This window comes from Ictalurus furcatus, chromosome 1 (genome assembly GCF_023375685.1).
Source record: "Ictalurus furcatus strain D&B chromosome 1, Billie_1.0, whole genome shotgun sequence".
Taxonomy (NCBI): domain Eukaryota; kingdom Metazoa; phylum Chordata; class Actinopteri; order Siluriformes; family Ictaluridae; genus Ictalurus; species Ictalurus furcatus.
This window is the reverse complement of record NC_071255.1, coordinates 38,061,073-38,087,736: the sequence shown is the minus strand read 5'-3', so window position 1 is coordinate 38,087,736 and position 26,664 is coordinate 38,061,073. Positions and strand designations below refer to the sequence as shown.

Sequence of the window (26,664 nt, the reverse complement as noted above, 5' to 3'; positions counted from 1 at the left end):
TGCTACGCCAAAGGCCAGTCCCTTTGTCCTTTTTTGCTCCTCATTTTATCCACGTAGAAAGCTCAGCTTCACCGGCTGTGTTCTGTACTTCCACAATCTGCGCTACGTTGTCTTCCATTGGGTGACGGACCGTGACTTCTTCTGGTTGCGTGAGCGCCATCATCGGGGCTGGTCCCACCGCGGCTTTCTTGGCGGCTTCGTCTGCCACTGCGTTCCCTTTAGTGATAAAAGAGCCGTCCGTTTTGTGTGCTTTACATTTGATAATAGCTACCGCTGATGGCAAGGTCATTGCATACAATAAATCAGAGATCGCTTCTCCGTGTGTCACAGTAGACCCGTCAGCTCGCTGGAACCCCCTTTGTGCCCATATCGGACCGAAAACATGGCATACCCCATGAGCATAAGCGGAGTCTGTGTATACATTACAACGTCGGCCGCTACCCAGTTTACAAGCAGCTGTTAAGGCCTTAATTTCCTCCAGCTGGGCCGAACACGGTTGTGGAAGGGGAACACTCAATACTTCCCTAAATTCTAAAGGAGTTTTGTGCGCCTCTATCACGGCATACCCAGCCCGATTTCCATCATTGGTACGGAAACAGGATCCATCCACGAAGAAGGTGCGTTCTGCATCCTGCAGGGCATCATTTTCCAGGTCGGGTTGTGCCTTCAGGAATTTCTCTGACTCACTGACGCATTCATGCGGTTCTCCATCCAGGGGTGTCATCATTTTGTCAGCCGGATTAACCGTAGTACATCTTTCAATAGTTAATTCCGGGGCGTAGAGAATGGAGTCATACCCTGTACGTCGCTAATTAGTTATTACAAAATTCTAACTGGTCAAAAGGGCATGAAGAGCATGAGTCGTGTACAGGGTAACTGGATGTCCCATCGTAATTGAAGATGCTTTCTGGTAGGCGAACGCTGCCGCCGCCAATGACCGGTAGCACGGTGGCATGCCTTTTTCCACATTGTCAAGAGCCGTACTGTAGTAGGCTATAGCTTGTTTCCCTTTTCCTTGTTGTTGCTGAGTTAGTACAGCAGTCGCATACCCCTTTCTTTCTGACACGTACAGATGGAATGGTTTTCTGTAATCTGGATTGGCTAGGGCTGGCGCCGTAGCTAGCGCCGATTTTATGTCTATAAAAGCCGCGTCTCCTTCAGGCGTCCACTCTAACTTGGCATTGGGTTGTGCATGGTCTGCTGCTTTAATCATATCCCGCAGGGGTTGAACCCTCAGAGCAAATTCACATATCCACGGTCGACTAAATCCTGCCATACCCAAAAAGGCCAACATCTGCCTTACTGTTTGTGGCCTAGGGGCCTTACTAATGGATTCCACGTGCCTGGGAGCTATTGTGCGGCTTTCCCCTTCTAGTACCCGTCCCAGATACTCCACTTTGGTTTTGCAAAACTGTAGTTTCTCCCGACTGACTTTGTGGCCGTTGTCTGCTAGCAACTGTAATACTTTTAGTGAATCTCGTTGACACTCCTCCTGCGAGAGACTGCATATCAGGAGATCATCTACATATTGCAGGACCGTGCTGCGGCAGTCCAGAGTGGCCAAGTCTCGGGCCAGCACCTGATTGAATATTGACGGACTTTCACAGTATCCTTGCGGTAGCCTTGTGTAGGTGTACTGTTTCCCTTCATACGTAAAGGCGAACAGGTGTCGTGATTCAGGGTGCAAGGGTACACTGAAAAAAGCTGAGCATAAGTCTATGACCGTGTACCACTTAGTTCCCTCTGGGATATTTGTCAGTAATGTGTGGGGATCCGGCACTATGGGCGTCTCTGGTATCACGATCTGATTGACGGCGCGCAGGTCGTGAACCAGTCTCCACTTGTCCGTTCCTGGCTTTTTGACCGGAAAAATGGGAGTGTTACAGGGGCTGTTGGTGGGAACGAGGACCCCGGCTTCCAGTAGTCCCTGTATGGTCGGCCTTATTCCTTCCCTGGCTTGCTCTGAGAGCGGATATTGTCGCTGATAGGGCAACTTTACACCTTCCCTAGTTTTTATCCTTGCCAGTCCTGCTGACTTTACTAGTCCTACGTCCGTTGCATGCTTAGTCCATAATTGTTCCGGAAGGTCTTGTAACAACTCCTGTGCAGTATCTCTGTCCGACTCTACCACAGTCATCTGCTTGTTATATCTCTTCGTTTTTCGGTGTATTTCCATACTGCCTGCGACCACCATATCAATGGCCGCTATTGAAATGCAGGTGTATTCTCCACCTGGTGAAGTATGTATATACCGGTTCTGAGTAGGTTTCCATTCCCGTACCTCCTTTACTTGTTTCACCATGGGCCCCAAGTCTTGTGGTTCAAAGCCGCGTGCCACCATAAGGGTAACATGGGGAGCTGCTTCCTTTTCCTGGTACCAATTCATTATTTTGTCTGGGAGTTTAATTACTGCCGCCACCCCTTGGGGTCCACAGACCACATCCAGTGTTTTGATGTCCATTTTCTGTCCCTGTTCCATTTCTTCCCATAGTTGTGCGTAGTCCTGGTCTTGCCCACCTTTATCGTATTTAATGGTGCAGTGTAACGGAGCGCTCGCTTCCTGGTACTCTAGTCGCATATATTGGACCCATGGCTGCCATTCTTGGTACTTTTGCCATAGTTCGGACAGCTGTACGTCAGGTCCCTTTGTTTCAACAGTCGCTCCCGCAAAACTTGGGGATTGCGCTGGCACCATCACAGCTGCTTGTTTGGCACTCTCTTTTCTCTTCTCCCTATCCTCCTGTTTAGTTCTAGCTATCTCCCCAAGTTGTGCCTTATACAATTGAGTCAGCAAGGTCTCTGCAGCATCCTTAGCTTCCTTCTTCACTTTCCTGTGTTGCTCTACGTGGTGTGTCACATGTGCCATAAATGTGTTCCATTCCATTGAACTCAACCCCACCACTTCTTCCAGCTTCTTCTGTACCTCCTCCGGTAGGGCTTTCTTTAACAACATTTTGAACAACCCCACGCTTGCTACCGAAGAATCCCATTTTGCTCCCGTCTCGTCCCTCCATTTGTCTTGGAAACTTTGGACAAAGGCCAGAACGTTTTCATCCTCTTTTAGCTTGATCACTTCTAATCTCCCTGGATCCATTTTGGCTGGATGTATTGTTCGGATGGCGTCCCATATTTTGGTTCGCATTCCTCCGAAAGGCACCGGATCTATTGCCGGGTCATCCAAGGGGTCTTCTATGCCAGCTGTCTTCAGAATCTCCTCGGTACGTCCTTTTCCCACCGTTTGGCAGAGAATGGCTTTGATATCCCCTGCAGCCAGATGTTGTCCTGCCGTTTTCTCCTCAAACTGTGTGATCCATTTCTGGCCTCCCTCACACATGCTGGGTAGTCTTTGTATTAGTCCAGTCAAGTCCATGAAGTTCCACGGAGTGTACTGCAGTGCTTTTCCCTTCACCACCAAAGGATATTGTGTTATTGGTGACTTTCCTAATCCGTTGCCCCCCTTTCTTTCCTTTGCAGAATGTTCACTGTATTTAAGCGGGGGTTTCAAGCTATTTCGGTCTCTTAGTTGCCTCCCTCTTTTATCCTCCTCTTCTTCTGATGTTTCTCCCTGGGTTTCCTCATGCTCGTCATCGCTCTTGCCTTTCTCTTCCATCCTCTCTCGCTTGGCATTCCTTTTGTTTTCAGCATCTACTTCTGCCATAGTCTGAAACCGGTCCTTGTCTCTACCTCCCTTCCCTGTCTCCTCTAGGCATTCCCTCTGCCGGATCATAGAACGGCTCAGCGTTTGCTCCATTTCTCGCAACCTCTGGAACTCTTCTTCTTGTTGGGCCTTTAACCCTGCAACCACTTCCGCCACTTGCCTGGACTGATTTGCCAGTTCTTCCATTCTTTTCATTGTTCCTTCATCATATATGACCACTTCTTCCACTCGGTTCATCCGGTCTTCCATTTCCTCATCATCTGGTCCTAGGTAGGGGTTTATCATAACATCTCCTTCCAGCCTCACCTTCCTCCCTTTTCCTTTCATCCATCTTTTCTCCACCACTCTCTCCCAGGCTCCGTCCACAAAGTTCTGGCGTCCCTCGTGCCTTCTATATGCTTCTTCATTTCGGTCCTCTTCTTCTCCTCTTATCTGTTGCCCCTTTTCCCTCTCTTTAATCGGGCTGCCGGGCTTCGGGGTGCTGGTGGCCCCTCCCCCATAGCTCAATCCTGGCCTAGGGGTATCTTCTTCTTTTGCTTCTTTCAAGTACCATTCCACCTTTTTCTTTTGTGCTTGTTCGTGTTGCTGTGCTGCCCGTAAATACCGCTTGTACTTTTCCTTTTGTTCTTGCTCCCTTTGCTCCCTTTGTTGGCTTTGGACATAATCTTCCATCATTTTCTGCCTTTCTTCGTCCCCAACGTCTGGTATGCTGAGGTCCATGCTCCAGTTTTCCATACGGGTGGCGCCGTGCAAGCTCCCTATGCCTTCCACCTCTTCGGCTGCCCCTTGATTTCCTTGGCTTGACGTAGCTCTCTTTTGCAATCCTTTGAAAACTCCTTTCACTTCTACTTCTGCCTCTTCCCATTCTTCTCCTTCCTGCATTTCTTTTTCCAGTACTGGGTATATTCCCTTCGGCGGGTTCTTTCTAGGTTTCAGCTCAGGTCTGAATTGGGGGTTGTATGGGGGCGGGGCTCCTTGTTCCTCCTGTTTCTCGATTCGAGGTGCCACATCCCCTTTATTGTTTGCTATTTCCTTTTCCATCCTTGATCTTTCTTTCCCCATCGCCTCCTGCACCTTTCTTGCTATTTCCTTATCCGTTTTTTCCTTCTTCTCCCTTTCGTCCGCTTCCTCTTTCTCCTTCTGCACCCTTTCTTGGTCTCTCCTTTCCCTTCCTTCCCGGTAAAACCAGTCAGCTATCTTTTCTTGTCTGACTTGTTTCTCTCTCGCCTTCTGCCCCTTCTTCTGTTCTCCCCAGATGACAATTCGGTCCTTCATCTTTTGGCACTCTTTTTCCTCGAACGTACCTGTCTTCGGCCATTTCCACAGTAGTTCACTCGTTTTTTCACTCCATTTTTTACAATAATGCCTGATGTCTTTTTCATCTCTTTTATGCTTTTCCACAATAATGTCCAGCGCTGTCCTCCCTTTTTCTACTTCGGCGGCCATGTCAGGCGACCAAATGCGTCCCTTATCTAACTCCCCTTCTCTTCTCTTTCTTCTTTTTCTCTCTTTTTTCTTTTTCTTTTTTTTTTTTTTTTTTTTGTGCGTGTCGGCCCAGCCTTTTGATTTTCTCTGTTTACTACAATTCTCACACGTTAGTACACACTTTCACATTTCTCTCCCGCCTTACACTTTTCAGGTTATTTTCAGGTTACACACTCACCAGGTATTTGCTCTACCCAGACCTGGGCCCAGGATTTATACCCCTCTAAGCAGACCTGGACTCACTCCAGCGGTATCAGGGGTCCCCACCAAGCAGTCACCACCCTTTACGTGGCCGGTATCTGGGGTTGTGAGGCCTCACCTCCTGCCTCTATTGCAGACCTGAATCTATTAATTCAGCGGTATCGCAGGACTTTCACACATGCACTTTAAACACACATTTCACTTTTTCTCTGTTCTACAGCAAATCAAGCACTTTTCATGACACACCATCTTTTGCCTTTTCTCACTCACTTCCTTAAACTGTGTCCCAATTACCATATAGTACACTTAATGTGGGCTCTTTTGGAGACCAACTCTATCCCTTCTCCGTCACGTGGGGCCTGATCCGAGTGACAGCAGAGTATCTAAGCCAGGACTTTGCTTAAACAGGCGCCTGTCAGACCTTTTCCTATGCGGCCTTTTGCTGTCCCTCGGGACCAAGTCCCACAATCCAGATTCAGGATATTTTCGGGTCTTAGCCCAGTCCCATCTGGGGTGCCAAAATGTGGAACAATTTCCTGTCCACTACACAAATACTGTTAATATAAAATGTAAAGCTTCTTCAATAAAGATATACTCACGCTAGTTTAGTTGAATCTTCAGTCAGGATTTCAAAAAGTACCACACAGAATCAGTGAGTGAGGAAAAGCAAAGGTCCGATTTTATTTCAGCCCAAATACATGAGATCCAAACCGTTTGAGATATCCCAAAGAGTGATCTAACTAACCTGGAGCGGGGCTTCCTTTTATACAATTTGTTCTCTAAGCCTCCGCCTCCTATTCCATTTTCCAAATACCAATATGCTTAGCTATTCTTACCTCCCGTTCCCCTTATGTCCATATTTGCACATCTTTTAACACGCCTTATGTTACATCATTGTCCCTTTTCAGCAACCCTTATACTCGTGTTTTACCCATTTTCCCTAACCCCTTAGGTACCCTTTTAAGCCTTTTCCCAATCCCCTTAAATTCGACCCGGCCCAGTTTAGGTTTTTTAAAACCATGCTTCCCGTTTTGTTCAACACTTGGCTTCCGGCGTTTGGACAGAGAGGATCTCTTTTGCCATAATTTGGATATAGAGTTTCTTCGTTTGAATCATGGGAAAGTGTGTTAAGTTACCTCTTTTATCTGTGACTTATGTGTTTTACCTCTCCTTTTTCGTCTAGTTTCATCTTTCATACACCTCAGCTCCTAGCTATGTGTGTGTGTGTGTGTGTGCTAGACCTATAGATAGCTCCCTGCTTTTGTCTCATTCCCTTCCTTTTTTGGTGGTCCATTGGCTGCTCAACACTGTATGTCATTTTAGCTGTTAGTGACCAGGTGCACATGATGAATTCCCCTTTTCTTACATGCCTCTCTCTATGTTCCCTTATATGCAGCTCGCAACACGGGACTTGGTTTCCTCTTTGCTGCACTGGAGGGACTGGAGGGCTTTGATCTCAACACTAGATACCAGCTATCCCACTTATTTGCGGACCTCGCTCTTTTGGTCGATGTCCTACGCACACCCTCTACGACTTCCACTTTCCCTCCTCCACTACGGTATCGGTTGAGCCCAGCTGCTACCCTTGTTGATGCTTCTACTCAGACTGGTTCTGTTGTTAATACTCCTTTGTTCACTGCCATTGACTACAAGGCAATGGATTCCCCCAGCACTGCCTATTCTGATGATCCACTGAGTCCAATTCCCTCTCCAGGGCACACTCCCCACCATCCGCCTTTCTCTCCCTCCTATTCTCCTACCAGTCCCTCTTATTCTCCTGCTAGTCCCCCTTATTCCCAATAAATGTGGTGGTGCTTCCTACCCTTTGCGTCCTGTGGTTATTTCCTTCATTGTCTTTATTTCTCATACTAAATTAATTTACAACAATCCATAGAGTAGCAGAAACTTATGGCAGCTTATGAATACCATGTGAAGGATTAAGTTGACTCGTCACTTACAGTTGCAAAGACATATCCTTGTGCAGGATCACCTTCACACCAGCATTGGCCCCTTTTCTCCAGTGTCAATTTTTTTAAGAAAAGGCACAAAGTAATATAAGATATATAGGAATATATTTTATCAAATATAAGACATTCGAATGAAAAAAACATAATAATATTATTTAACAAGGTCTGCCATCCGCCGGGGCCCTGTGTTTGTGAAGTTTGCATGTTCTCCCCGTGGGGGTTTCCTCCGGGTACCCCGGTTTCCTCCCCCAGTCCAAAGACATGCATGGTAGGCTGATTGGCGTGTCCAAAGTGTCCGTAGTGTATGAATGGGTGTGTGAATGTGTGTGTGATTGTGTGCCCTGCGATGGACTGGCACCCTGTCCAGGGTGTACCCCGCCTTGTGCCTGTGATTGGCTCCAGGTTCTCCGTGACCCTGAAAAGGAGTAAGCGGTAGAAGATGGATGGATGGATGTATGGATGTATGGATGGATGGAAGGTCTGCCATTCAGCACTCTTAAGTGTCAGAGCATTATCAGTATTGTACAGCAGTTGGGACAGTACTTGGCGGCATTTGGGACAGTACTTAGCGGTAGTTGGATGTCTCTACACATGATCTTCACAACTTCTGCATCATCTTTTCTTCATGGTGCATCCTCCTTCTCCCTCCTCCTTGAAGGCCAGTCCTTCTCTCCTACCTTTATTCCTACACAACATGTTCAGTCTTCCCCTCTTCTGTCTTTCACACGTTTTTCTCCTCTATCATCAGAAGAGATCTTTCAGAACTTGTCATGCAATCCCACCACCTGTCTGCTGGATCCATTCCACAATACTCCATACCACTTCACAGGGCCTCCTCCTGTTCATCTCTTCTATCTCTTCTGTATTCTATATTTTCTATATTCCCATCCAAAAGAAACCCACTCTGGATACCATAGACATCAGCATCTACCCATCTGTATTTCCTCATTTGTAAGTCTCTTTGGATAAAAGCATCTGATAAATGAATTAATGTAACTGTAAATGTATCATTTCTCTCTTTTATTTTCCACAAATTTACAAATATTCAAATCTGTGTTTGCTTTGTCATTGTGGAGTGTTGTGTGTAGACTGATGAGGAAAAAGAGTTGAATCCATTTTAAGATGAGTCTCAAACATACCAAAATGTGGAAAACCTGAAAGGGTGTGAAAACTTTCCCTATGCACTGTATAATTAACATCTACCCCTTGTCCACTAAGGAAACCCAAGCCATGAACAAATACATTGAGGAGACTCTGAAACGGGGGAACATTCTCCCCTCAACATCACCTGCATTAGCCAACTTATTCTTTGTCAAGAAGAAAGAGGGTGGATTACGGCTATGCATAGACTATTGAGGTTTAACAGTTACTCATTCGGAATGGAACGCCAGTGTACTGTGAGAAAGGGTTAATGTTCCCACTCTGATAGTAAATGTTGTTGACATTAATTGGTATTTCCTCAAAAGGTAAGCAATTCTGTACAGAAGAGTTGTTAGTGTCCAGTTAATAATGTGCAGGACAGTAAGTGATTTCTGGGTAATTTTGAAGAATGGCAGTGTGTGTGGTGTTCCAGTGCTCGAATGACAGATCAGCTGTTTTGGAGGTATTAACTGAGAGCCCTATACTGTTGCAGGTTCTGACAACTACAGCATCCTGTGGAGAGAAAGTCACAAGAACACAGTCATCAGTATACTGTAGATCTAGGATTTGCTCTCTGGACAGCTTTGTGGTCAGTTGAAACCTCCTGGTGTTGAACAGACTCCCATTCATAGTAAAGCTCCTTGTGGAGGAGATGGATGACACACAAGCATAAGATGTTGAAGAGGACGGGTGCCAGGACATACCACTGTTTCACTCATGAGCTGACAGAAAAGAGTCACATGACCTCCTGTAATCATGTGATTTATCAAATTTAAACAGAACATTCCAAAAGAACTTCCTGGTAACAGTGTTGATTGATCTGGAGAGGTTGATACAGGCTGTAATGATAGTTGGTGTTGTTTCCCAGGACTTTTCCTGAAGTTGCCATGCAGCATTCTTTATGATTCTTAATATAGCCTCTACCTGCTGGCCTATTGCAATCATGCAATCATAGAGGTAGAGTACACCCCCCCACCCCCACCAGTTTTGTTTTAGAAATGATAAAACAGAAAATTCCCTCGTATGTTAAAACCAAAAACGTTGTGCTGTGTTCGTGTTCATGCGTGTGTGTGTGTGTGTGTGTGCGTTTGTGTGTGTGTGTGCATTTGTGTGTGTGTGTGTTAATTTACTCCACCTCCTGCTCTAAAAATTATTTTGACTAAACCAGTCAATCCAGTTTGAGTTCAAGTGAAACTCCATTTAGTGACGATTGGACTGTAAAAGGTTCTCAGGAGAAGAACACAGTAAGTATCTAAATCTAAAGCTATAATATGTGAATGTTATGAATCTACATTAGAGGAAGAACAGTTCAGTTGATTTTTACTGAAGGTGTAACTTACACAGTTTACTGTAGGACTTGATTTTACTGTAAGTGAACCGTGTGATGATACAGAGTTAGATTTAACACACACATGTTGGACTGGAGTAAATATGTGTCCTGCAGTGTTTTTCTGAATGTTGCAACAAAAAAAAAAAAGCTATGACTACAATTGGCACGAACAGTTTTACACTCAAGTCTCCATCAGTGAACAGTGGAGAAGTTCAACAAAAGTAGAATTAATGTTAAAACTGTATTAATTTCCTGGTTACACAATACCACTATTTGACCATGTAGTACACAGTTATAGAAGGGTTATAAGGTTATATTGACACCCAGATCAGGACGGGTTCCCTTCTGAGTCTAGTTTCTCTCAAGGTTTCTTCCTCATATCGTCGCAGGGAGTTTTTCCTCTCCACCATCTCCTCTGACTGCTCATTAGAGATAAATTCATACATTTAAAATGTATATAAAAAATTTATATATTTCTTTAAAGCTGCTTTGGGACAATGTCCATTGTTAAAAGCGCTATACAAATAAAATTTAATTGTGTGTGTGTGTGCAGGTTTATAGGTATAATCTATTGGAGGAGACATGTCCTCCAAAATGAGTGTGTCTGGGGAGCAAGACACAGAGAAAGGCGAGAGGTGAGTGAAGTGTGTGTGTCCTTTGCTATTCTGTTAGCTTCAAAAACTACAGAACTTGTAGCTCAGTGACAGGATGTAGTTGTAGGTTTGTACTTCCAGGGTTCTCTCACGTGTTCATTCACACCAATAAATCAGTTTGTTGGCTGTGCAGGAAAATGGGACATATTGTAAACATCTGTTGCTCTGCTCGGACACAAACTAGACAAGTACGTGAGATTAGACTGCCTGAAGTCACATTACTATACACTGAAAATTCTACACATGCACACAAGATTACATGAACTTTGAAGATTTCTGCACACCACTCACAGTCCTGTATGGTAGACTTGTTCAGCAACATTCCACTGACACAGTCTACTGTCAAGCTTGTGTCTTTCTCTAAAACACACATTCCTAATCAGCAAAAGTTTCTCCATGTCTGATCTGCTCCACGTACCTTCGTCATTGTGGACAAAGGGATTCCTTTGCTGGGAGGAGACCTAATGTCTTTGCTACATATATATATTGCCAACAACAGAGTACTGCCTCCTAATACCTCTGTCTCTTCTCCTTCTTCTCCTGTGTATGAATGTACTGCTACATTCACCTTTGTGTAAAAAACTGTGTGCACCCTGTGAAAATGTATACTGCCGTCACACTTGTACATCAGACACCCAACCTAAACTATGTGCTCACTACTGGTGTGATTGAGTGCACTGATGCCTCAGCTTGGGTTTACCTGATAGTCATAACACAGAAGAACTCTGGCAAAGTGTGTGCATGTGTGTTCGTCTACATTAGCCTAAGAAAGCAGTCATCATACAGTAGCAAGAAAAAGTATGTGAACCTTTTGGAATTTCATGGTTTTCTGCATAAATTTGTCATAAAATGTGATCTGATCTTCATCTAAGGTCACGGGTATTGACAAATATAATGTGCCTAAAATAACACAAAAAAATTCTGATCCCTCATGTCTTTATTGAGAACAACCAAAAAAAAACTCATAGTGCTTGTGGAAAAAGTATGTGAACCCTTGAGTTAATGACCTCAAAAAAGCTAATTGGAGTCAGGTTTTAGCACACCCGGAGTCTGGTTAAGAAAATGAGTTTGGAGGTGTGGGCTACAGCTACTCTGACTGATAAAAACCCCTCAAACTTTTGGAGTTTGGTCTGCACAAGAAGCACACGCTTATGTGAGCCATGCCTCTCCAAAAAGAGCTTTCAGGGGATCTACGATCGAGAATTGTTGATTTACATAAAGCTGGCAAGGGTCACAAAGTGATTTCAAAGACTTTAGAAATTCACCAGTCTACAGTTCATTCTACAAATGGAGACACTTTTGGACTGTTGCTACTCTACCAAGAAGTGGGCGCCCAGTCAAAATGACACCAAGAGCACAACGAAGACTCTTCAATGAGGTAAAGAAACAACCCCGAATGACAGCCGAAGATTTGAAGGCATCATTGGAACTGGCGAACATCTCTGTTCATGAGTCTACAATACGTAAAACATTGAACAAGCAGGGTATCTACGGCAGGACACCACGAAGGAAGCCACTGCTTACTGAAAAGAATATTGCTGCACGCCTGAAGTTTGCAAAAGAGCACAGTGACACTCCACAGCGGTACGGGCAAAATGTTTTGTGGACTGATGAAACTAAGATTGAACTATTTGAAAAAACCACACAGCACTACATCTGGCGTATCACGGGCACGGCATATCATCATGAAAACATCATCCCAACCGTAGAGTATGGTGGAGGAAACATCATGATTTGGGCCTGCTTTGCTGCATCAGGGCCCGGCCAGCTTGCAATCACTGAGGGGAAGATGAATTCCCGAGTATATCAGACAATTCTTCAGGATAATGTGAGAATGTCTGTACGTCAGCTGAAACTGTGTAGACGTTGGGTGATGCAACAGGATAACGACCCGAAACACCGGAGCAAGTCCACAACAGAATGGCTTCAGAAAAACAAAATCCACCTTTGGGAGGGGCGGAGTCAGAGCCCAGACCTCAACCCAATAGAGATGCTATGGAATGACTTGAAGAGAGCCATACACATGAAATGTCCAAAGAATATGACCGAGCTAAAGCAGTTCTGCCAGGAAGAAAGGGCTAAAATTCCTCCTGAATCATGTGCAGGTCTGACAGTACTTTTGCTCCTGTTCAGGCAGATGATGACAAATCAGAGTATGTTGCCCTCCTCTCTACTGCTTATAAGACCTTGTCAGCTATTTCACCTATTACTCTCTTCCATTCTCTGATCTCCATCGCTCACAAATCCCACCACGGGATGATAAGGACAAAGCAGCAACTCTGTGCTCCCAAAGATGGAGGCTCAGGTCCTAAGTAAAATCTGTGTCTGCCAATGGTGCCAGTTGAACATCATCCAGTGCCACTTCAACCTGTGTCGCTTCCAGATGGCCCATGGTAGAAGGCTGCTAGGGGCATTGATGGACCCTTTTAAATTTCTACACCAGACTGCAGGTATACAATAACAATGAGTAACTACTATAGCAAATGGCCTGAGGTTGCTTTTACTCAGTACATTACTTCTGACTTCAGTCACCATGGAAACCCGCTGAGAATCGTGACTGATAATAAAGTAAAATTTACTCCTCCACCATTCACCGCTTTACTGGAGGAAAGACAGATCTCCCACAACTGCTCTTCCCTCAACTACCCAGCTGCCAATGGAGCAGTAGAGCGATTAAACCGAATGCTTAAGGAAACCATATAAATGGCAATACAGCAACGACAGTCATGGAAATCAGTTGTGGTTGACTTTATTGCAAGTCTACCATGCCACTCTACATGCCACAACTGGTACGACCCCCCCCCCCCCCCCCCCTTCAAACTGCTCCATGGCTGACCTATGTGCACAAAACTAACACTGTTTCCACCTGCAACTAAATCACTGCCAGTGAAGATCACTGAGCGAGCCAACAACATGAAAATGAAAGCTTATTCTGATGCCAAAAGTAGTGCTCATCCTCCTTCTTTTCAAAAAGGGAATAAAGTACAGATATGAAACCTATTACATTTTCCAAAAGGACACAGGAAGTTCAGTGATCCACTCACAATCAGTCAAAAGTTGGTGAAGACACATACAAGCTGAGTAATGGTACAACATGGAATACCTTCCACCTCACTGCATTCCCAAATACCTCAACTACACACACTACACATACAACACATACAACTGAGGATAGTGTAACCTCTGACCCTGCTCATTCACCTAGACCAACACAAGATATACACTAGTCTACCTGGCTCAATGACTACGTTATGTGAACCTCACATGCACTACAGTTAACTCCACTGCTGTTCACTTGTGATTTTCTGTTGCACTTATTACTTGAGTAAAAAGTTATTGCAAGTATATAGAGTGTGAATGTGTAGGATGATATTGTGTTTTTAATCTGTCAACATTATTATTTCAGTACTACTTGCATATGCCATGATATTCTGTAGAGACTTTTCAAATGCTTCTTTCTACAACTGGGGAAAGTGTCCTAAATGTTTTGTACTTCCGGTGCTCTCTACTCTGCCACAGATTTAAGTTGTGTGTTTATTCTTGGAAATAAATATTTACATTTAAACATTTTTTTATTTTAAAACCAGATGATGATTAGTGACTTTAAGCTGAGAAACATGTCTAAACATGTCTAAGTTGTCCCTGTAGCTGGTTAAAGTTTGTGTCTTTGTTCTAAAGGATCGTATCAGTGTTAACATTGAGTATTGAATTAACAAGTTTTACATGAGACATTTTAAAATCTACTGATCATATTTTGTGTTTCTAAACATCTATATCTTCAGATCAGACTCACCTGAACCCAGTTGTGTGTCCATGAGGAGTGACGGGTCAATGAACCGTCCAATACACTTCAGAGACAGAGACAGTACTACTGATCTGAGGTCAGTAGAGTTTAATATTAGTTCAGAGTGTAATCACTCACACTCTCACGTGCTCAAACTCTGGTTTAGAGAATTACATCAGTTCATCACATCTGCATTCTCAGAGCTGGAGAGTGTGATATTACAGACGTGAAATGAAATAATTACATTTTTACAGCTGTAGATTTCAGTGAGATGAAATGTGATGTGATTATGTAAATTACTGACACTGTATTTTCATAAATACATTTTTTCAATAAGCAGTAATAATCATTTAGTGAATTTTGAACTGATGATTAGTATGGATAATTAGAAAATATGTCTGTATTTATTAGTTTGTGTTTTACAGATATAAATATGATTTATAGTCTTTGTTAAATGTAATGTTTTGTATGTTCACAGGCTGCAAAAGGATTCAGATACCACACACAGCAACCTTCTGGAGTCTATATTTAAGGTTTGTGGGTATATTTGTGTGTGTGTGTGTGTGTGTGCGTGTGTGTGTGTGTGTGAGGGAGAGAGAGAGATGTTCATTTGTTTATCTTTTTATTAGAGTTATTAGAGTTTTTAATATAAAACATGTTACTGTAGTGGTGCAGTTTGAAACAGTCAGGCAGTGAAGATGAGAATTCAGCAAGAGCAGGTCCCAGAGTCTGTAACTAGCTGCTATGTGTTGTTAAGTAAATAAATAAATACATGTATCTCATCTTCTGCTAAGTTATTACATTTTGTTACGACTCGTGTCGGTAGGCTGCAACATAAACAACGATGTCTAAAACAGATCTAAAACATGAGACTCAAGCCGAAGTATTAGCAAACTCTTCAGAGACGATCACAGCTACTCAAAGCATCTATTTAAAAAAGAAAACCGAACTTAAGAAAAGAAAGAAAGAAAAGAAAAATGCAATAAAGTAACCTCACTCTCTAACATGAACAACTAATAAACCCTTTAATAAAAGAGATAAATTAAACACTCATGCCCTGCAGCGATCTGTTTAAAGTTAGATTCATATATTACAGACAAATACAGTACATAATACAATATAGTGAGAACAGGTAAACACTCTAATTTCACACGAGTTAACAAAAACAGTATAAAAATATACACACACTGAACCGCAAATCATATTACATCCCAGCATGGAACAATTTAATAAACCTTTTTTTAAATAAATAAATACACCAAGCAGCCTTTACACAACAGAGTTGCAATACGAGTTGAACATTGACATAACACCTGCATACCGGATATGGCTCAGACAATTTATAAAATGAATAATTAAATCAAGCCATTAATACTTAATAATGAATTACTTAAACATTCTGAAATATTGTGAAGATTCACCAACTGAATAGAGCTCATATACACTATCATAAAATACTGAAAGCTGTATTTTCTCTATTTATGATTTTTTTCAGTTTTGTTAATTTTTTTTTATTATGATAATTATTATGATAATTTACAGCTTCTTTGATGATAATTAGACAAAAGTGCAATTTTATCGGTGGTAATGAATAGAGACTAACATTATGAATTCATAATTTTCTCTTATTTTTTATTTCTCATCAGGAGCTGGAGCACAAAGTCATCAGTCTGATAAAGAATGAGCTGAAGAGATTTAAGAAGCTCCTGAGTCCAGATTACCCAGCATGCTCTGAGAGGAAGGTGGAGGAGGAGGAGGATCAGAGCAGTGTCAGAGAGGGAGTGCTGAAGATCACACTGCACGTCCTGAAGAACATGAACCTCACAGATCTCGCTAACACACTGCAGAACAGTAAGAGCTCATGGGGTTATAACATCACTTTAACTTTAGAGGAAGGAAACTGATCGAAATTTATTAAACACATCTCATCACAATGATGTGCTTTTATCAACACAATATAATAACAGATCAGTACTGACATTACATATGATACACAGCTATGAAAATATCAATAGTCAACAGAGATGATCATAGAGTTTACATTTTATTCTTCTTTTTATCAGAACTCGTCTCTGTGCACCAGCGAGAACTCAAATCCAGACTGAGAGAGAAATGTAAAAGAATTAATGAAGGAATCTCACAGCCTGGAAGTTCAGCACTTCTGAATGAGATCTACACAGATCTCTACATCACAGAGGGTTGGAGTGGAGACGTCAATAATGAACATGAGGTGAGACAGATTGAGACAGCGTCCAGGAGACCAGCAACACAGGAGACACCCATCAAATGTAATGATCTCTTTAAAGACAAGTCCATCAGAAGAGTGCTGACTAAAGGAGTTGCTGGAATTGGAAAAACAGTCTCTGTGCAGAAGTTCATTCTGGACTGGACTGAAGGAAAAGCAAATCAGGACGTCTTCTTCATGTTTCCACTTCCCTTTAGAGAGCTGAATCTGATGAAGCAGGAACATCTCAGTCTGATGGATCTTCTTCATCACTTTTTCCCAGAAATAAAAGAATTAGGATTAATAGACTGTGAGATCAACAAAGTCCTGATCATCTTTGATGGTCTGGATGAGTGTCGACTTCCTCTAAATTTCCAGAAGAATGAGAGATTGTGTGATGTGACAGAGTCAGCCTCAGTGGATGTGCTGCTGACAAACCTCATCAAGGGGAATCTGCTTCCCTCTGCTCTCCTCTGGATAACCTCTCGACCAGGAGCAGCCAATCAGATCCCTCCTGAGTGTGTAGACCAGGTGACAGAGGTACGAGGGTTCAGTGATCCTCAGAAAGAGGAGTACTTCAGGAAGAGGATCAGTGATCAGAGCCTGGCCAATAAAATCATCTCACACATGAAGTCTTCAAGAAGCCTCTACATCATGTGCCACATCCCAGTCTTCTGCTGGATCTCAGCCACTGTTCTAGAGAGAATGTTGGGTGAAGCAGAGAGTGGAGAGATCCCCAAGACTCTGACTCAAATGTTCACACACTTCCTGATCTTTCAGATCAAACACAAGGACCAAAAGTACCATCAGAAATGTGACCCTGATCCTCAGCAGACCAGAGCGAGTATCCTGGCACTGGGAAAACTGGCTTTCCAACAGCTGGAGAAAGGAAACCTGATCTTCTATGAAGAAGACCTGAGAGAGTGTGGCATTGATGTCAGAGAAGTGTCAGTGTACTCAGGAGTGTGTACCCAAATCTTCAGAGAGGAGTTTGGCCTTCACCTGGGGAAGGTGTTCAGCTTTGTACATCTGAGTGTTCAGGAGTTTCTGGCTGCTTTATACGCATTTCTCTCCTTCATCAACAAAAAGATTGCAAAACAACAAACCTGGTCTGGTCTTTTCACCAAGTCAAACATGTCTGATTTCCTGAGGAGTGCAGTGGACAAGGCCTTACAGAGTGAGAATGGACACCTGGACCTGTTCCTCCGCTTCCTTCTGGGTCTCTCACTGGAGTCCAATCAGACTCTCTTACGAGACCTACTGCCCCAGACAGGAAGCAGCTCTCACAGCAAACAGGAAACAGTCAAGTACATCAAGAAGAAGATCATGAAGAATCCATCTCCAGAGAAATCCATCAATCTGTTCCACTGTCTGAAAGAACTGAATGATCATTCTCTAGTGCAGGAAGTCCAACATTACCTGAACAGAGGAGATTACTGGTGTCTCAGTGAAGAAAAACTCTCTCCTGCTCAGTGGTCAGCTCTGGTGTTTGTGTTGCTGAACTCAGAAGAGGATCTAGATGTGTTTGTTTTGAGGAATTATCAGATATCAGATGAATGTGTTGTGAGAATGATGCCAGTATTGCAAGCAGCAAGAAAGGCAGAGTGAGTAATTTTTATTCATAAATGTATTACAGATTTTGCTGAAACAAATGATACTTCAATAATTAGAATAAAGCTTATGAATAATTACTCATTATCTCACTATCCTTCCATATGTAAGGAGAATGAGGGAGTTTTTCTGAAGAAAACATCTTGATATAAGGAGCAACCCCAACCCCCACCCAAGCCCCCCTATACCTCCCAAACACACACCTCTTCTTTTTTTTCCCCTTTGCTTTAAGCAATTAAATACCTATTATAATTATTATTATTGTTATCATTATTATTATTATTATTATTGTTATTATTAGGGAAATTACATTTGTACTAAATTTAGTAACACTGTGAAACACTAGTTTTGTGGTAATCGAGACCAGTTTTGAGACCACATGTCAATGGTCTCTGTCTTTTTCGTAATTTTTTTTCTTTTCTATAATGAGTAAAACTCTCTTATTTACCTCACACATCCTCCCTAACCCCCTAATGCAATTATATTAAGTAGGATTATGGTGCAGCACTTGCTAGACGAATGGACAATGCTTATCATGTCCTATGTTCTTATTTGTAGACATTGATAATGCTAAAGTCAATGGGATATTTTAGTTACTTCAAGAGAAATTTCATGTCCGGTTAGGAAGATACTACAACCACCAAATTAACACATCTGATTGTCTGGTCTCGGTCCTGACATAGACTCGTTTGGCTCTGGTCCTGGTCTTAAAGGGAAGTTGTTTACAGTATATGGTGAATGTGGCCATGCGTGAGCACATCAGTTGAGAATGTGTGGTATTCATCAACGCCCATTGTGTACAGCTGTATGTACACGTGATAAATAAAAATATTCTTGTGCGTACAGGCCGCTCTTATGCACAGTTTAGAACTTATACACTTGTACTTGTACACACTTTGATAAATGAGACCTTTAGTCTCTAATTGTTAATGACAGCCTTTATAAAAACCCACCCCTTTTTACATTTGTACTGCTATGTGCCACATTACCACCTTCAACGATTGTCAGAAAATTATACAGTCTGCCATCATATGTCTCTTTTTTTTAAAAAATGAAAATGTTTGCAGAATGTTTCTAGGTCTTTTGGGGCCATCTTGCATGCACAGTGTGTTTGCACCAGCTCTCCCAACCCCAGAACATAACATAATCACCCCAGGCTGAACAGTTGCCGATCAAATGTTGCTCATTTTTTCTCCAAACATACCTTTAGTGATTGTGGCCACAGAGTTCCATTTTTACTTCATCAGCTACATGTTTCCCAAATTCCACTGGCATATCTAGATAGTTTTACACACACCAGACATTCATGTTTGAGGTTGCAGGTACAGTTTCCTTCTGATTATCAATAGATCATCTATTGAAGAAATTCTCAAGAGAGCAACCCTGGAGAGCAGATCGTGCAGCACCACTCCTTTCTCAGCTTCTTCTTTCCGCAGGTCCTTGGTCTTATTTGTGGGATATATTGTCCTTTCTGTAACGTACAGGGAGCTCACAGATCTTCTTATCTGCCATTTCTTAATAACATTTTCGACCGTCACGAGTGTGAACTGAGCATTTTGATGTCTTTTTTATAAACTTCTTTTGGCATCAATTACATTTATTTTGAGATCCTCAGTGGATCAGAGGAGCCCGTGGTTGTTGAGTGTTAGCAGAATGTTTGAACAGTCCGAGAATTTCTTACACTCTGAAACTGTTATATTCTTGACCTGCCTAGGGTTCGGGTTCGGGTCAGTTAAGACCATTGAGTTAATTAAGTTCTGAAACTGGAAGGAGATCTAAACTTTTCCTCACTGGCATTACTAAGTCTGTTAAATATAAAGCAACTTGTTATTATCATTTGTTGATAAATGTCATTTAAAAAATATATATTTTAACTTTGCTGCAGTGGTTATGAAAACTTATTTTCACTTCAAAAATCAACAAAATATGGAAATTGCCAACTGTAGAATTCAATTGACAATATTTTAAGTATTAAGTTAAAGAAAACAAAATATTTTTGTGATTAAGAAGTGTTCTGATATCATTTCTCTCCCAGTCTGTCTTGGTGTGTTCTCAGCGAGGATGCCTGTAGAGCTCTGTCCTCAGTTCTCAGCTCACCCTCCTCCAGTCTGAGAGAACTGGACCTGAAATGTAATTATACCCTGCGGGATTCAGGATTGAAGCTGCTCTCTTCTGGACTGGAGAGTCCACACTGTAAACTGGAGATACTGAAGTAAGATCACTTTAAATATACATTTTTAAGCTCCAGTACCAAACTTTTGTTTTGGTTAAAAATGAACAAAAATCATTTATTGCGCAAGTATATAAAAAATCATTGTTTAAAACTGTCTGTTTACATTACTGCAATTCTCAAAGGTAAGCTAATAATAATGATTTCACAGGAAATGGCAGTTTGATGTTTTTCCTCTTTGCATGGTTACGTGACATCTGTAAACAGAAAGAACAACAGCCAACTACTATTTTGAGTGTGTGGGTGCTGAGGATGGTGTGTGGGGTGTGTGGGGCTTGTTCTTACAACAGTTGCTTAGAATTTAAACTTGTCATCTAGATGGCTGCTTTAATCTGGACATTTCTAAATGGTAATCATTGTTGACAACTGGAGAATAAAAAAATAAATTCTTGATGCATTGAGACGTGAGCTTCTGTGCATGTCTCCCTGTGAATGGGTGTGTGAATGTATTTGAATGGTGCAGTGTGATGCACTGGCATCTGATTCAGGTTACATTCCCACCTCACACCAGATCCACCACAACCCTATTCAGAGTAAAGTAATTACTGAAAGTAACTGAGCGAATGTGCAGAATCTAATTAGCCAAGATACTGAATCTGGGGTGAAGATGAATATTTAATCTAGAAAACAACAAAGAAAACAAACTTTCAGCCAGATTACCTCCACAAGGACCCTTGTTAATATTTGAGAATAGAGGATTGCAATACTTAAGAAAAGAGAAAGTGAATGTACACCGGAAAGATTGCCCCCTTGTCCTGAGGAGAGAAGATCAGGGAGAGAAGATATTGATAGGACTGTGCTTTGTGTAACAGAAAGTATAGTCATGGTAAACAAATACGTTTTAAGCCTTAAACACTGAGACTGTGTCTGAGTCCCGAACACTAACTGGAAGAGTTCCATAACTGTGGGGCTCTATAAGAGAAAGCTCTTCCCCCTGCTGTAGCCTTCACTATTCGAGATACTGTCAAATAGCCTGCACCTTTTGATCTAAGTAGGCATGGTGGATCATAGAAAACCAAAAGGTCGCTTAGATATTGTGGCGCAAGACCGTTTAGTGCTTTATAGGTTAATAAAAGTATTTTATAGTTAATGCGAGATTTTACTGGGAGCCAATGCAGTATTGATAATATCGGTGTGATATGGTCGTATCTTCTAGTTCTAGTTAGGACTCTAGCAGCTGCATTCTGGACTAACTGGAGCTTATTTATATTCCTACTGGAACATCCAGACAGTAAGGCATTACAGTAATCTAGTCTAGAAGTGATGAAAGCATGAACTAGTATTTCCGCATCATGTAGTGACAATATGTTTCTTATTTTAGAAATATTTCTGAGATGAAAGAAGGCTATCCTAGTAATATTATCTACATGAGCATCAGATGATAGGCTGGAGTCAATAATCACTCCAAGGTCTTTAACTGCTGTACATGATGAAACAGAAAGACCATCCAGAGTAACCATGTGATCAGAAAGATTACTTCTAGCTACACGTGGTCCTAGTACAAGTACTTCTGTCTTATCAGAATTAAGTAGAAGGAAGTTAGTTAGCATCCAACGTCTAATGTCCTTTACACAATCCTCAACTTTACTAAGCTTCTGTCTGTCCTCTGGCTTCACTGAAACATACAACTGTGTATCATCAGCTTAACAGTGGAAGATAATTCCATGTTTATGAATAATTTGACCTAGAGGTAGCATATATAAAGTAAAAAGCAGTGGGCCTAAAACAGAACCTTGTGGAACACCAAATTTAACCTCGGTATACATGGAGAAATCACCATTTACATCTACGAACTGATAACGATCGGTTAGATAAGACCTGAGCCAGGAGAGGACTGTTCCCTTAATGCCAACAACATTTTCTAATCTATCAAGGAGAATAGTGTGATCTATAGTATCAAAAGCTGCACTACGGTCGAGTAACACAAGCAGCGAGACACAACCCTGATCAGAGGTCAGTAGAAGGTCATTTACTACTTTAACTAATGCTGTCTCTGTGCTATGATGAGGTCTAAATCCTGACTGATACATTCCATGAATGTTATTCCTATGTAAGTACGAGCAGAGCTGCTGTGTACAACCTTTTCTCTTTTTTTTTTCTTTATATTTTATTGAGTAGAAAAACAAATCTACTGACACACAGCAACAACCATTCTCAGTTTTTTCTTTTTATACTAACAAAGCAAAACAAAATTAAAAAGTACAAACAACGAAAACAAAAAAAAATGCCATGGCATTTATCACACTTGTCGTCTACTTCTGGATATATTACAGAAAGTCTTGACTCATCCAGTCACAGGGAGGTCATAAGTAGATGACAGATTGGCAAAGCTAACAAAGATACCACCGGCACACAGATTTTTAAATTGTTTAATGCCCTTGTCATACCACACTGAAAATGTGGAGTCCAAACACGATGGAGGAAAAGTGCTTGCTGTTTAAAGGACCCAAAGAGGATGCACCTACAAATTTTAAGCGCCATCTAAATTGATACCAAATCTTAAGTGTGTTAAGGACAACTTGATTATTAGTATATAGAGAGAGTTTTGTAGGTAGAATAGAATAAAGTAAATCAGGTAAAGAGGATTCTGTACAAGATGATAGTCCCGTAGCAGAGTTAATGGATGTGCACAGCCCAGTAATAGAATTGAAAATTGTATAATGCAAGTCCTCCACTAAGTCTACATCCTGCAATAAACTTTTACAAACCCTTGGTGGCTTCCCACCCCAAATAAAATAACTAATTATTTTATCCAATGAATCGAAGAATGATTTTGGCAGAAAAAAAGGAACTTGCTGGAACAGGAAAAGAAACTTCGGTAATATATTCATTTTGACGACATTGATCCTGCCAATTAGAGAAAGGGGGCGGTTACCCCAACTCTGAATGTTGGATTCAACCTTTGAGATAAGGGGAGTGAAATTAGCTGATACAAGATTAGATAAAGAATGTGCCATGTTGATACCTAGGTATTTAAACCCTGACTGACTAAATGGAAAAGGTAGATCTGACTGTTGGAGAGAAAATGCTGCAGTATTGACAGGAAAACAGTCGCTTTTGTCCAAATTTAATTTATAACCCGAGACAAAACTGAAGGTTTCCAGAACACCCAAGACAGCAGCCATAGAGGCAATAGGATCGGTTACATACAATAACAAATCATCAGCATATAGCGACAATTTGTATTCTACACCGTATCGGACTATTCCTTCAAACAAGTGAGAAGATCTTAATACGATAGACAGAGGCTCGATAGCGACAGCAAAAAACAGAGGGGATAAAGGACAGCCTTGGCGACACCCTCGTCCGAGAGCAAAATAATCCGAATAAATATAATTTGTCTGAACCCTGGCTTTAGGGGATGAGTAAAGGAGCCGAATCCAAGAAATAAACTTATCCCTGAATCCGAACTTCCTCAAGACTGCAAACAAATACTCCCACTCAACCCTCTCAAATGATTTTCAGCATCTAAAGAAATGACAATCTCAGGAAGCTCGGCCGAATGCTTTGAATAAATTATATTAAAGAGTGTACGGGTATTGAAAAACACCTGACGTCCCTCTATAAAACCGTTCTACTCCTCAGATATAATATAAGGGAGTACGTTCTCTAAACAAGATGCCATTACTTTTGCCAACACCTTTACATCTGCATTAAGCAGAGACAGCGGTCTATAAGAACCACAGGAGGTTGGATCTTTACCCTCCTTAAGAAGGAGAGCTATAGTGGCTTGTGTCAGAGTTGGAGGCAAAGACCCATATTCCAAGGATTTGTTGAACACAGATGAATTAAAAAATTTCTTCAGGAGAGAGTGTGGAGTCCAGTTGCTTGGCAGTATTCGAATCAATAACAGGGTTTTGAAGAAATGCATTCAATTTAGTATTGTCTGTGGGAAATTCGGATTTATAAAGTGAAGAGTAAAACGATTTAAAAGTAGCATTAATTTCCATGGGATCTGTAGTGACAATATTATAAGTGTTTTTAATACTAGGTATGAGACGGGAAATGGCTTGTCGCAGTAGCTGATGTGCCAGTAAACGACTCGGCTTGTCGCCATGTTCATAGTAAGAACCACGTGTATGTAACAACAAGCGTTCCGCCTCTTTAGTCGAAATAAGATTAAATTCTGCCTGTAAGTCGAGACGCTGTTTAAGAAGTTCTGTAGCAGGGTTCAATGCATATCTCTGATCGAGGTTAATGATCGCACCGCTCGGCGACGCGGATTCAGGGGAAGAAGGGGACTCACTCACAGCACGCACACTAGGCCTCAGTTGTGTCTGAATAGTACCACAGGCTTTCAAGTGCTTTCCAGACATTTTAATGTGCCACAAAATTAACAGTACAAACAAAAAATGGAGTAGAGTAAGTCAAAATCTATTGTATGACCAAAAAGCGCAAGTTAATAACAATTTTAATCAAAATCAGCAGGAGCCTCCAACTTCGCGTCCCACTCCATTGTAGGCTCAGCAGCGACCCCCAAACTTTTCTAATATCTTGGAGAAAAAGGGGAGATCTTATTTGGCTTATGGCTGGACAGTTGAGAGGGGTCAAGGTCAGGTTTTTTAATCAGGAGTTTAATAACTGCTCATTTCAGTGATTTAGGTATATTGCCAGCGCTAAGGGAAGAATTGATTATATACAGAAGTGGTTCAATTACTCCAGGACAAATCTGTTTAAAGAAGCATGTAGGTACAGGATCTAGTATGCAAGTTGATGAATTGGCTGAAGAGATTAATGAAGCTAGTTTGGTCTCTCTAAGTGGAGCAAAACATTCTAAACATTGATCTGATATTGCTGTATTATCATCTACAGGGTTAGTTATAATACTGTCTGGTTTTAATTTAATAGCCTGAATTTCACATCTAATATTTTTAACTTTACCAATGAAAAAATCCATGAAATTTTTCATGAAAACTGCTATGTAATGATTACATAATGGTTTCTTTCTGTGGTGGCTTTTTTTTCTAGTTAATTTTGCTACTGTGTTTGCTACAATAGAAATCTAGAATTGTTTTTGTTATCTCCTATTAAGGTGGATAGAGAGACCTTTCTAGCATCGCTAAGAGATTTTCCATAGTTCAGTAGGCTCTCCTTCCATGCTGTTTGAAATACTACCAATTTGGTTTGACGCCATTTACGTTCTAATTGTCGAGTGGTCTGTTTTAAGGTACGTGTTTAATCGTTATACCAGTGTGCTAGTTTTTTCTCTCTAATTAATTTTCTTTTGAGTGGAGCCACTCTATCTAGCATGTAGCGGAGTGTTGACTCTAAGCATTCAGTTGCCTGATCAAGTTCTAACGGATCAGTTGGTGTCCAAATCTAACTGATGTTTCTGCGAGGTTATTTATGAGCTCGGTGCAGTAGCTGATGTGAAAGTATGTTTTACGCAGTAGCGAGGCGAGGTGGAAATATTATGATCAATACTTATTATGAACGAGATAAGATAATGGTCTGAGACAACTTCAGACTATGGAGAAATTACAATATATTCTATATTTCATCCGTATGTTAGTATGAGATCAAGAGTGTGACCACCATTATGATTAGGTCCGATTATGTTCTGATTGACCCCTACTGCATCTAAAATGGACACAACCGCTGTTCTCAGAGGGTCTTATCAAAATGAATATTACAATCACAGATGATTAATGCCTTATCTACAGAAACAACCAGGTTTGAGATAAAGTCTGCAAATTCACTAACAAATTCTGTATATGGCTGTGGGGGCCTGTAAATAATAATTACATTTACATTTATTCACTTAGCAGACGCTTTTATCCAAAGCGACTTACAAATTAGAAAAATACAAGCAAAATTAGAGGAATTGACTTATTTTTTTGTGGCTACATAACTTATACTGGTATAAATAATTTCAAAAGAATTAAATTTATGCTTAGGTTTTTGTGTGACGACTAGATTTTGACTATGGATGAGACCAACACCTCCTCCTCTACCAGTTGAACGAGGCTGATGTAAATAACTGTATCCAGGAGGACTGGCTTCATTTAATGTACTCGTTTGGTTTAATCCAAGTTTCTGTTAAACACATTATGTTAAATTCCTGAATAGTAATGATTTCGTTAACAATAAGAGCCTTAGATGTAAGAGATCTAATATTTAATAATCCTCGCTTAAGATCAAAGGTGCTGGATGTGCATTCAGCACCATCTAATTTGATGTTAATTAGGTTACTTAAACAAACTTTCTGAAATTTTCTATGCATTTGTATAGCTTGGGGAACAGACACAGCCTTTATAGAATGTACTACAAGTGCTGAACTATTAATTGAAAATTTGATTATGATGAATGTTGTTATTGTAGGAAGATGTACGTATGGTAGGTAGTCACATGGTATGTAGCGTCTCGGAATATTGTCTGACA

General features: G+C 41.3%; 1 protein-coding gene across 1 annotated transcript; it reads left to right on the top strand.

The window, feature by feature from the left end:
• Positions 1-9,450: 9,450 nt before the first annotated feature.
• On the top strand, positions 9,451-18,065 carry LOC128615442 (protein NLRC3-like). Its single transcript, XM_053637542.1, has 6 exons — positions 9,451-9,695; positions 10,335-10,416; positions 14,217-14,315; positions 14,697-14,751; positions 15,865-16,069; positions 16,282-18,065. The coding sequence occupies exons 2-6, from the start codon at positions 10,364-10,366 to the stop codon at positions 18,048-18,050; spliced, it is 2,181 nt and encodes a 726-aa protein (XP_053493517.1). The 5' UTR covers positions 9,451-9,695; positions 10,335-10,363; the 3' UTR covers positions 18,051-18,065.
• Positions 18,066-26,664: the final 8,599 nt, after the last annotated feature.

Bases quoted from the DNA above. Each gene is read 5' to 3' on its own strand.
- LOC128615442 (XM_053637542.1), top strand. From the start codon at position 10,364: ATGTCCTCCAAAATGAGTGTGTCTGGGGAGCAAGACACAGAGAAAGGC. The intron at 14,316-14,696 runs GTCAGTAGAGTT...GTATGTTCACAG, and splicing joins GACAGTACTACTGATCTGAG to GCTGCAAAAGGATTCAGATA. The intron at 14,752-15,864 runs GTTTGTGGGTAT...ATTTCTCATCAG, and splicing joins TTCTGGAGTCTATATTTAAG to GAGCTGGAGCACAAAGTCAT.